At 60.3% G+C, this 12,383-nt stretch overlaps 1 protein-coding gene across 1 annotated transcript in view; it reads left to right on the top strand.

The window, feature by feature from the left end:
- Positions 1-12,383, top strand: part of DLGAP2 (DLG associated protein 2) — a 317,447-nt gene that overhangs the window by 286,751 nt on the left and 18,313 nt on the right. The window contains exons 12-13 of the mRNA XM_039877344.1: positions 9,533-9,861; positions 10,734-10,775. Coding sequence (XP_039733278.1) covers positions 9,533-9,861; positions 10,734-10,775 — 371 coding nt within the window. The remainder of the gene's footprint in view (positions 1-9,532; positions 9,862-10,733; positions 10,776-12,383) is intronic.

The raw sequence follows: 12,383 nt of genomic DNA, 5'->3' as shown, positions 1-12,383 counted from the left end.
GGGGTGCGTTTTGGAGAAGAAAGCTGACGGAAGCACGTGCTTTTCGACTCCGCCCAAGGTCCAGGTCCACGGGGGGGCAGGGGGCGGTGGGCTTTCTGCGAACCTGCGTCCGGTCCCCTCCCGCCATCTGCTGTCCGCTCGGCCAGGCTTGGGGTGGAGCCCGGGACACAGCACGGGGCTGGGACTCGCCGAGGGGTCCGTGACACCCTTCGCCAGTGGCCCTCAGGCCCACGGGGCTGAGTGTGACCGTGGCGCCGGTGGCAGCGAATGGTCACAAGGGAGGTCAGATCCTCAGCGTCCGGTTCTGACCAGGGGATCCGGCTCCTGGGGGCCAGTCAGGCCCCAGCTCCACCCTGGGAGACCTCAGAAGCCCCTGCAGGTGCCGACAGAGGCCGCAGCAGCGTCCCCTCCTCTTGAAAACGGGCCGCGGTGGCCTTGGCACTGGCACCGCTGCTGGGGTGCCTGGTACCCTGCGGCTTCCACACGCAACTCTGTGGCCAGAGCTGCCCACTCCCAGGCCTGCCAGGGGACAGGCGGCCTCCCTCCGGGGACAGGTGTGACAGCCGCCCGCAGCCCCTGGCTCCTAGCGGTGCTGCCGGCATGGCCTTCCCGTGTCCAGGCGGAGCCAGCGCCGCCCACGCAGCTCACGTCCACGGCCACAGCCGCCGTGCTTGGCTGCTGCAGACCAGCGGGGCTTTCGATCCCAGCGGGCTCCGAACTAGCCTCTGGTGGGGGGCTCGGGCTTTCGGCACCCCTGACCCCGGCATCTAACCCTCGCTCCCCAAGGTCACGCCTGGCCTGTGATGTGGAGGTTGGGGATTGCATCTCCCCCCCGTGCGATCACCCTGGGCTCGCACACCTGTCATCCACAGAGCAGGTCTGGGGCCTTCCGGGTTTCCTGTCGAACCTTCTGGGTGAAGTAGACCACGTTCAGGTCGTGGTCTCTGAGCCGCAGTGAATGTGAACAAGTCAGAGTTGCCTGTCGTTTGTGCCCGTGCAAGTCGCCTTTGCTTTATCACGTCGCTCATGTTTCCGTGGAAAGTCATTTTTCCTTGAATACAGCAGGAGCTCTCTGTGCGTCACTCTGCATAGGGCAGCAGCCACGCACTCACTGTTCACGTGCAGATGTGAAAACTGGTGATTTCATCAAGCAAAACACCACCTAAGAATTTCCCCCTTCCCAAATTTTGATCGTAAAAATATAGTTCTGGTACAGCTTTAACGTAGACTTCCTTCACGATTAAGCGTCTCAAATGAAGCGAAGTACACACACGTCAGTTCTGAAGATGAGTGACGAGTGCATCTGCTGTGCAGCTCGCAGCATCTCTGAGAACAGATTAATCAGAGTCATCCGGTGTCACTGTTATCAGCCTATCAAAGTTTCCACCAAAAAAAATCGTTCTTTTCAGAAATGTTATTCATCTGAGTTTAAAGCTTCCTGATCTCAAAGACTGGGGACATAATTCTGTCCTCAGCAGTTAAATTTTTGGGGGTGGGGGCGGGGGAGGACCACGCTTTCTTGGTTCCTGTTCTCCAGTCACTGTGACCGCCAGCCAGCCTGTGCCATCGCTGCTGACGAAGCCCTTCGCGGTTACTGTGTCCACGGCCCTTTGGGCATCTGGTACTTGGGACTACAAGGCTCTCCACATAGTTAAAAGTTGGTCATTCTCGGTTCTTCAGAAAATCCAAATTCTTCCTGCATAACGAGATTTTTACGTATTCAGAACGGAAGCAGGAAGTGTCTCGAACACTGGAACAGCTGTCGTCACTGTGCTCTGACCACGGACGCTGAACGCCGGTCGGACTCTGACTTCTTGCCGACTGACACATTTGAGGTAGACGACTTTGCCGCCGAGCTTGGGCGGCCACGAGTTTGTGTAACTTTGGGGAAACCACGTGCGCGTGCTCTTTGACGCACGCTTGCGTTTCGAGACTAACGTTAATGAAGTGTCAAAACAGCTCTACTCTTTTATGCCGAATCTTTCGGCTCTGAAGTTTGGCTTCTGCAACGTCCAGACTCTCATTTGGACGTTCTCGGCTTGTGGCGCCGCCGCCGGGCGGTGTGGCGGCTTCGGTCACGTGCAGGGGGGCATGGCGCTTGCTGCTGGGAGCGCGCCGTCTTCGTCACGTGCCTGTGCTTTCTGCGGTAGAGGGCTGATTTTTAAATTCCCTTTTTGACTTGCGTTGGACTTGTGAGGACTGCATTGGTGTCCGGCATCCCAGGTGCAGCTGGGTCCCAGCATTAAAGAAACGCTGTGTCCACGTTTGAGGTTACTCAGGGTCAGTACAAGTACAGAGTGGGCAGCCGTTGGTTTCTCGTCCGGGTTTGCTGATCTCCAAAGGGGCTTCTCCAGACCCCTTCGGTAGATGTGCTGAGCCTGCAAGCACCTAATGGCAGCCCTCGTGCTGTGTGTCGCCTGTGGGGCAGATGGGGGCGCGTGCTGACGTCGGCCTAGCCTGGCGAGACCTGCCTGGGAACGCTCCACGGCCACGCTGTCCCCACGGCGACCGTCGGCTGCTCGGGGCTGGTGAGTCGTTGAAACGCCGCCAGTGCTACAGAGAGACGCGTTTTTACTTATAGTTCAGATGCTGAGATATTTTAGACGGTTGGGCCGTTGAAATCTGGCTGGTGGCTGTGCTGTTCATGGCCAAATGTGGGCCGCGGCCTTCTGCACGCGGTCGAGATGAAGCCATGAGTCTGGGGCGCGGTCTTAGTGGGATGAGGCTCCCGCCGCCCTCCTCACTCTGCCAGCTGCAGCCTCTTCCGTCTTCCTGCCCAGCAGGCCTTTGACTTGGGGCTTTGAGCAGTTTCCTCAGAAGGGGTTTCCAACGGGGCTTGACTCGGTCCCAAACCTGGGGAGGGAGCCTCCCCGCCTCTCCCAGGCCTCGTTCGCTCAGCCCCCTCAGGGACGGACTCACCCCGTGGGCCACGCGTCCTTTAAGTGTCACTACTTGTAGCTAAACACAATTTGACGAGAATCTTCCCAGAACGTGGCACACGCATGGCTCCTTCCATCTTAAGCCACGTCCCTCACCTTTTCTGAGTGGCACAGGGGCTGACTTGGCCATCGATAGGAGCGCCTCGCAGACCTGCCTCTTCCCCTCACCCCCGTCATCCTTTGGCCCCCACCAACGGACCTGCTCTCCGAGACATAAGCCGAATCCAGACACTGAGCAGCTGGATTAGAAAACACACGTATGTTTTCATCTCTCTCCTGGAATTGGGGAGGCACTTGAAAAGTCGCTGGGGTTTGCGTAGCATTATGCACCTGGAGAAGAAATCAGCGACAGGCTTTAAAGCCAAAGGGATGTTCATGCCTGGACTCAAAAAGTATATATAGGTTTTCAGCTACCTTAAGATATTAAATAGTCATTTTGTGTTTTTTTTTCAAAATTCATACACGATCACTTATAGTTAAAGCCAATGTGATGTTTAGAGATCTCTGTTGATTCACCTGGTTCTTGAAGATGTACAAACTTCACTAGAACTCTGACTAAATTAAATTTAAAATGTTAGATTGTATTCAGTGTGCGCCCGGCATCCATGTACAAAATAACAAATAACACAACCCATAACTAATCATTTTGGCTTCGCTGAGTTTACTCTAATTGCATATGTTCACGTACACCGAGTCAAAACAATGACTGTGGCCCGAACCTGTCAACTGAATAATTGAATATTTTTCTTGAACGTGTGAAATAGTTTTTTAATTGATTATTTTAATCCATGGCAGCAAATTAACAAGAGCAAATGGTCGTTTTTAAATTTTTGCTGTGTCCTCGACTTCTGACCCTGACTGCGATGCGTCCCTTATGGGCACACAGCTCTGTCCCACAGGTCGGCCGTGCAGGACACACTGGTCAGAGGGTGGACGGACGAACGAACGGTACACGAGGCTTTTGCTTCTGTGTCCACATCCTTTTCTTTACATAGTTTATGTTCTGCGGTGTTTGTTTACCCAGGAGTGATGCCTGAGACTTAATTTCTAAATGATAACATTCGCACACATTCAGTTAACCAGGGCTACGAACGTGATTTATTGTCGTACTGTAAAAGCACGTGAGTGTCCCCGTCACATGCACACAGGGCCACGTGAGGACCATGCAGGACACGTATTAAGTGTCTGTCCTACATCTTCAGATAAGAGTCCCATGTGAGCTTCTGGGCTCACATCAGAATAAGTCCGGTACCGCGGTGCCGGTTCCAATGTGTGCTTCTAAATCTGCTTCTTCAACTTGGACAATTTATTATTCTCAAAACATCAGGTATCAGCTATGTGTTTCTATTAAATCTGTATGTTGGGTTTTCCATGGGGCCACTGCAGAGAGAATCATGTGGACAAGTGATCGATATTTTCAGAGACTTAAATGTCCCTCTGGGTCACGTATGTCCCACCACTAAGATGCTGGTGGCTCAGATCCTCAAATATTTAACCAGAACATTCTCCGGGCCTCTTAGCTAAGTGTCCCTGATGTCGAGAGAACCTGGTGTCCCGAGGGACCGTCACAGTGGACATTCCCTTCACTGGCCGCAGGAATCATGCAGACCGACGCCCAAGACTGTCGAGTTTCCGTCCCGTGACAGAAGCCGCCTCTGCTGCCCCTGCTCCACAGGGCCGTGGAGGGTTCAGCGTGGGGACCCACATCAAGAGCTCACACGTGGGCCTTTGGTCAACCTCAGCCGGTGCTGGTCCCTCCAGGAAGAGCTCACGTTAGTAGACACCTTTCTGTATTCATTCAAGAATCTTCCCACTCACATCCGAGCACCAAGAGCACATAGGACAGCTTGCCGGCCTGGAGCTCTCGGCCACGCACCTGGCGTCACAGCTGCGCGCCCACGGACCACATACTCAGAGGGACAGCACTGTCTCCCTTCTCCAGGCCGAGGGCCGGTCAGTGTGCCAAGAAGGGGCGGTGACCAAGCACCACCATTATTCGGCTAGAAAAGAGGAGAAGGCACCCCGCGGAGTGTCACTGCTCAGGGTGCAAAACCCGAGCGGGCTGCCAGGTGGGGGCTGGAGGGCGGGGAAGTGGGGGCTGGGCGGGCGCAAGGCCAGTTCACCCTCCCTGCTGCGACAGCCTGGAAGTGCCGCGGCTTCGGAGGTCACCGGGGCTCCTACGAGCTCTCCGTGAGCCGGGGAGATGTGGCTGCGGCGAGCAAGCAAATATTAGGCCTTTTTCCCCAAAATGATTTTTCAGTCGTTTCTACCCTTTAAGGCATTGGAGGTCATTACAGTGAGTTTCCTCTCACTCGCTGGTTAATAGCCTGTCAGACGAGCTGGGTCATGGGGTGAGTGTACAATTTAAAGTTCCTTCTGCCACCAAATGTATTTTATTTTTTTAGAAAACCTGGAACTGACGTAGTTAAGAGGAAATCTTACTCAAACAGGAGCCACGCCTCCCACTTAGATTTCAACGGGAAGGGGCCGCAGCGTGCGTCTGCGCATGGCCGAGGCACTGGTCTGGCAGAGCGAGACCTCGGCCCGTGTCGCGGTCAGGGGCCCGGCAGGGTCACCGTGCTCAGCAGGCAGAGAGGCGCCCGCACCTCAGTTCCAGCACGTGGTGGCTGGCGCACCTCGGAAGACGCTCAGACCCCTGCGAGCTCCACCCCTGCCCCCAACACAGGGACATGGCTCCAGCCCCCGGCAGGGTCGGCATGGTGCCCGGGGGTGGCAGGCCTTGCCCAGTTGTAGCCGCGTGTGCACGTGCGTGTGCGCATGTGCGCGTGTGCGTGCACGCATGTGTGCACGTGTGTGAGCTCCTGGAAGAACGAGCCGCAGCTGTCATGAGCGCACACGTGGTAACTTGGTACCGATCACCACAGTAACGAGGGTGGTGCCGAGTTCGCGGCGATGGCAGCCCCCCAGGCACGGTGACAGGGCCTCGTCCTGACCACCACACACAGTGGGTACCCCGCCATGTGCTGGCCTCTGCTGGCCCCCCATTAGCTCCGTCCCGACCTCCGCGACAGCACGTGGAGAGAGAGCATGTTTCCCTTTTGCAGACGAGTTCGCTGAGCCTGGCGGGACGTGGTCGCCCAGTCACAGTGGCCGCGGCCTCTCCTGGAGCGGGGCGGTCCCTGCAGCCTGGGTGGCCCAGGAAGGAGGCGCGTAGGGTGCCCTTCCTGTGGGGTTCGGTGCAGGAGCCCAGGCACGCCCTGCTCTGTGGGGTCAAGAGGCTGCAGCCGCAGCTCGGCGTGGAGGCAGCAGCCGGCGGGTTTGCACCTCGGCTCCCGGAGCTGACCGCTGCGCCGTTGGGACGTGAGGATGCAGGACGTGTCAGCCAGGGCCAGGCCTGAAAGGGCGTTCCCGCTGTGGGGAAGGGGGCGCTGTAGGGTGGTCCTTTGGTGTCCCCCAGGAAGTGTGTGATTTGAAGAAAAGGCAGAGGCTGTCACACTGCAGCTCTAGAAAGCCAGTGTGGCCAGGGGGCCGGCTGCGGACCACCGGGAGAGGCCGATCGAGCCTCACAGAGTCCTACGAGAGAGGAGCATCTTTGAGCTGGCAGCGCTGACCCGCGATGCTCCGTCCCTGTCGCCCGGCGCCGTGCCCGTCGCATTGAGTGCCGAGCACGTGGTAGGGTGGGCCGTGTCTGCTGGCCCCGCCGCGTGTCCTCACCCACAGGCCCACTCCGGCCGCCTCCCAGACTCAGCCCCTTTAACCCCCGAGCCCCTGCCCTCGGGCCCAGCCCCCACGAGCACGTAGCAGCCAGGCTCTTAGACTCCAGGTAAGGGCTCGCTGTAACCGGCGACCCTGAGTCACAGCAGCGGGAGAAGCTACAGCCCTTGCAGCGGCCACAGTAACAGCTCCTGTGGCATCTGCCCCATTGAACTGCGGGTCTTTGTACAACACCCATGGGTGGTTTGGCAGTGGACGATAATGGGGTGTTACTGTGCTTCATGATGACGACGGCTTTGCCAGAGGTGACGTCCACGCTGCGAAGAGCTGGCTTTTCCAGCAGAGCGAAAGCACGGCCGTGGGTCTCTCCAAACGCTGATGAGAGAGGAGCCTGGGGGAGACGCGACACCTGGGCCTCGCTCCGCGGTCAGGACACCAGTGACCACCGTCGGCAGGACGCCTGCGTGCCCCCCAGCGCTGTGCCGGCCGGGGCTCCGACAGGCGCAGCCGGGGACCAAGCCGTGTCGCTTGTGTGCAGGGCGGGCTCGCGGCCACGCGACACGCCGGGAAGCCGCAGGAAGCCTTCACCGCGTCGGCCCAGGGTCGGCCCTGCCGGCTCCAGTCCAGGCACAGGCGCGTCGTCTTCATGTGTCTGGAGGCTGTTGCCCCCTTTTAATTAATTCGTTAAGAAACTATGCTGCGTAACTACTTTTTTTTGCAAGGAAATCAATTTTAAATTCATATTATCACCCTGTGGCAAATACACTGGAAGGTGAGAAGCGGTAATATTGCATTTTCCTGTGATCATGAGATTTTTTTTTTATTTGCAAGTTATTGACACAAGAAGGAAGTTTTAGTTGTGTCCGTTGTTCAAACTCTGCGTTGCACTAGATCATTTGAGCAGCAGTGAAAAGAACCCTTTGAGAATAACTGGAATAGTGAGCCGGGCTGGAAATAAATTTCACTGCGTGCAGCGGCCTAAATGTTCTGAGATCTTTGTACCGAGCTCATCTGTGAAACACCAGTGCAGCGCGGGCGCGGGCGCCGGGGAGATGGTCACGGCTGCAAGAATCTCCAGTTTGCCGTTTCATAACCTTGTCGCGCTGAGCAGCCTCTGTCAGCCCGTGAAGGTGAGCGTAACTGTATCCAGACAGACGTAACTTCTTCATCTACGTGCTGAGATTTCTCTGTTGCTTTTCGTCGTCACTGCCACTATTTCTGGGACTTGAAATTTCTTCAGAGTCGTATTTCTGCTTGAGAACCGAGCAGAGTCAGCGTTGCAGTGCGAGGCAGGCGGCAGAGCGCGCTTCCTGCTGGATGGAGACGCCGGGAGACAGGCCATCGAAGGGAGAGACGCTGCCCGCGGAGGGGCCACCCGCCTCGCGTGACGTGCGGACGTGTCCGTCAGCGAGCTCCCCCTCTGTGGCTGCCGCGCCCCCTGGCCCGGGGCACTTGCTGCCCTTGACGTGGCAACATGGAGAAGCTCTCAGTGGACCGCGGCCGTCACAGTGGTGCGTGCCCCTCACGGCAGTCCCTACACAGGGTGACGGAGAGGGGGTGCCAGCCCTAACCACCAGGCAGGAGGAAGTGACAGGCTGTTGCAGAGTGGTCGGCCTGCGTCCGTGCCCTGCTCTCTCCGCGGGGCAGGTGCATCCCCCAGGAAGGGTCCCTCCTCCCGGAGCGGCTGACGGTGTCGCTCTGGTCTGCACACGCACGTCCCTTGGCCTGGGGCAATTCCTCGCTGTGGGGCGCCCGCACACTGGGTGGTGGTCAGCAGCCTCCTGGCCTCTACCCACCAGGTGCCAGCGGTACCACCCCCACCACTGTGGCGACCAGGAATGCCCCCAGGTGTTACCAAGCATCCCCGGGGAGACAGCAATGGGCCACCAGGCAGAGCGCCGCTGGCCAGGCCATCACTGGGACCCCCAGGGCGGGACTCCTCACCCGCCGTGTGCCACGTCCGTCCAGAGTGCTGCCGGGAGCTGGACCCTGCAGGCTGGACCCTGGCCTCCCGCACGCTGTCACTGAGCAGACGCACTGATGCCCCCGCTGTTTCCAGATAAGGAAAAACAGTCAACCCCAGTGGGAGACCCGTCCATACAGAATGGGGACTGGGGCCAGTCCATCGTCTGTGAAGATGGGTCACACCTGGGCCGGCCGGGCAGGTGTGCCCGATGGATTCCCTGTGGCTCCTGACGGACGCTCGACTGCGTCCCATGTCCAGTGTCTGCCTGTCTGTGGCGGAGCCGCTGTGCAGCCTGCACGCAGACCTCTGCCAGGCGGGAGGGGGGGACAGGCGGCTGGGCACGGGCCAGCAGGTGAGGCGGGCGGGACAGGTCCGCAGGCCCGGCGCCGCTTCTCAGCATTCACACCCTGTGAGAGCCCGTGGGAGCAGACGCCTTCTGACGGCACGTCTTCTCCCTCACGGAACACCTGTTCGTGGGAAACGGTTTTAGGGCGCAGAGAAGTGGAAAGCAGCCAGCTTCGTCACGTGCTGGCGATCACGCATGGCGGTCTTAGGAGCTTCTGACCGTTTACACAGATGTTTCTGCCTTGATCTGACCGTGATTGAGTACATGCTGCTTTTATAAAACGAGCGTTTCCCCGCGGTGGTCCGGCCTGCGTGGATGTGATGTGGCAGCCTCTGCCCGGCACGGCCCGGGCTGGAGGAGGGCGGGCCCCCTGCCGCATTGCGCGTTCCTCGCTGAGTTTATCAGCTCTCGCTGTCACTGCGTGTCCGTGCCGGCCGTGTCCGTGCCCGCAGCCTAACCTCACACGTGCACCGTTAGCTTGGGCTGGAGGTTGAATGGACTTGCTCGGCGGGTCCTAGGGAAGGGACGTGTGGCCGCGGTCGACCAGACTTCCGTGCAGGCAGAGGGGACGTGCTTGTTGACTTGGGGCTTGTGTTTCTCTTGCAGCTGCCTCATATACAAATTACAAGAAGACGCCGCCCCCCGTCCCCCCACGGACCACCTCCAAGCCTCTGATCTCGGTGACGGCACAGAGCAGCACTGAGTCCACGCAGGACGCCTACCAGGACGGCCGTGCCCAGCGGATGGTCCCGTGGGCCCAGGACGGCCGTGGCCTCTACAACTCCACAGACAGTCTGGACAGCAGCAAGGCCTTGAACCTGGCGCTAGAGACGGCCGCCGCCCAGCGGCACGCGGAGAGCCAGAGCGACCAGGCCATCCTGGCGTCCAGGGCCGAGGAGTTCTCCAGGGGCTCGCGCCCCTCCATCGGGGTCCAGGTAACCCCCAGCCCGCCAGCTGATCCTTGGGGGACAGGCCTACGAGGGCCGGAGGCACCAGCAGGGTCCCCGCTCATGTGGCCAGCCTACGGGCAGAGCACACGGCCACCCAAGGACGCCCGGATCCCCAGCCCCAGCCCCCATCCCCGCTGGGCATTGTCCGGGGCCACTGGTCACCCAGGAAGCGTGGAGACAGGTTATTTTGATGCTTAGGAAGGAATTTTTGTTGAAATTGATTTTTCAAAAGCTTTTGAAAAATCAGTGTTAGGTGTTGGGGTTACAGGTAGGGGGTGTTGGGCGTTGGGGATGTAGGTGGGGGGGCCTTTGGCACAGAGCTGGGGGCTGTGCTCTCGGCACTGGGGTGGGCTGCCCGGCCCTTCTCAGCCGTGGTCACGAACGCCGTGCCCACGGCCTGGACCCACTGAGGGCCCAGACACCTGCCTGAGACGCGGACCTGGCCAGGCCCTCTCTGCCCGGCAGGTGGCACTGCCACCCCCTCCTGCCTCCCTCATTCCCACCGGCCCGACACGTCCGTTCCCAGTGCGTGGGAGGCGAGGGCGCCTGCAGGTACTGGGGCCGCCCTTGCTCTCCCCTGCCCGCCCCAGATAGCGCAGGACCCCACTCACCCCCGCAGGGTCCCCTCGCCCTGTCTCAGGGACTGCCCCTTCCCGGGGACAGGGCGAGCAAGCTCCTGGGTTCTCTCCAGGCTCTCTCCATGCACGCACTCTCGTCACTGCCCGGTCGTCTGGGCCCGGCCCAGTGCGAGCTTTGAAGTCGGTTTGGCACCAGGGAGGAGGGTGCGCTGGGCGTCCGGGGACGGGGAGCCGGGGGTCCGAGCCAGACCCCACACCGTGGTCCGTTGTTTTGTTTAGGACTCTGAATTCCCAGAGCGCCAGCCATATCCAAGGTCAGATGTAAGTACAAAATGCTCACGCGTGAGTTTTATCTGTCTCTGTTTTCTGGATGTTCACGCAGCTGCGCTCATCCCCGCTGTGTCCTGATCCCATGTGCCAGGCACTCTGCTGGGAGCCCCCGCCCCAGTGTGTGATCCATGGCACCCGTGAGGGTGAGGCTGGGGTCACGCAGCCCAGGGACAGCCAGGCTCGTGCCGGCCTTCCTGGCTCCCAAGCCACATCTCGAGGGAAGACGTGCGACGTTCTCGTGCCGTCAGGTGGCTCCGCGTCCCTGGTGCCCACGCGCCCTTCCCGCACCCGCCCCCACGGGGCACGTGCAGCTCCGTCTTCACCTGACAGTCGTGGGCACGTAATTCTGAAGCCAGAACATTAGGTCATGTGGCCGGTAAAGGAACCCCATCTCAGCCTCCCCATCACCCCACACGCTCACGCCCTGCTCCCCCACCCGCGTGCAGCCTTCCCGGGCGCCGTCCCCCCACTGCGTGGTCTGTGACGGCCCGGTCGTGCCTTCGGCCTCCTGACACCCCAGCGCCCAGCACAGTGCCTGGCACACAGCAGGTTCTCGGTAAGCGTCGGGCACGTGAGTGGACGGCGCGTGGCCGGAGGATGCGAGTGAGCATGTGAGGGCGTGTGCCGTGGGGTCCCCTGCCCTTCACTGCCGCCGAGCGCGGTGTCACGCGAGCTCGTAGCCTGGCCGTCGTCTTGCTAAAGTGCTTCAAAAAGCCGGGAGGGAAGCGTCGTCACGGTGACGCCAGTGTCAGGACCTGGGAGTGTGGGCGTGAGGCGGAGGCAGCCGCTCGGGGCCGCGGAGACCGTGAGGGGTGGTCTGGGCAGGCGAGCACCACCGCGGAGGCTCCGAGGGCCCCGGGAGGCGCCGAGGACAGCACACGTCACTGTGCCCGGGCCTCCCGCGGCCCAGGTGCCCTCATTACCACACCCACGTCACAGGTGAGACGCGGAGGCTCAGGGGTCAGCGACTTGCCTAAGGCCCCAGGGCCGTGATGTCCCAGTCCCCGTGGAGGCCGGGAGGGTGGAATCTGCCCGCTGTCCACGGCCGCCCAGAAGGGGGGCGGCCCGAGGCGCCCGAGCCTGCGTGCTCGCTGTCCCGGGCCCTCAGCCGCTGGGACGGTGCCGGCCCCACGTGCTCGACCGCACTCGGTGCCAGGTTCCCGCCCGGCCACAGACGTGCTGCCCAGGGCCACGGCTGCCAGGGGACCGGGTGGCAGCCGAGCACGTGCGCACAGTGGGCGTTCTGTGCGAGAGCTGACGGGCAGCTGTTTGTGCATCTGCCTTGAAGCAGCCGCACCCTTGCAGCGTGACAGCCCAGCCAGCTGTCCGTCATCAGGCTAAAGCCTGCCCTGGTCCCCTGCCACCGCTCCTTGGCAGTGGTGACACCTAACGCTTCTTGTGCTCGTCTTTGTTTTTACATGTGGTTCTCTGCCGTCTCGTCGGGGGAGGGGGGGGTGAAACTGTTGAAAGTGTCACTGTCCCCAGATTCTGCTGCAGGGTCTGAGACCCAGGCACCCTTCAGCCCCATCTTTAAATGGGTTCTGTCAGCAGGCTCGGCTTGAGCCCCTCACACGGTGCCCAGGGAGGCCTCTGGGTCCC

This window comes from Pteropus medius, unplaced genomic scaffold, assembly GCF_902729225.1.
Source record: "Pteropus medius unplaced genomic scaffold, Ma_sr-lr_union100, whole genome shotgun sequence".
NCBI lineage: Eukaryota > Metazoa > Chordata > Mammalia > Chiroptera > Pteropodidae > Pteropus > Pteropus medius.
The sequence above is the reverse complement of the archived record's forward strand: the minus strand, read 5'-3'. Positions and strand labels throughout refer to the sequence as shown.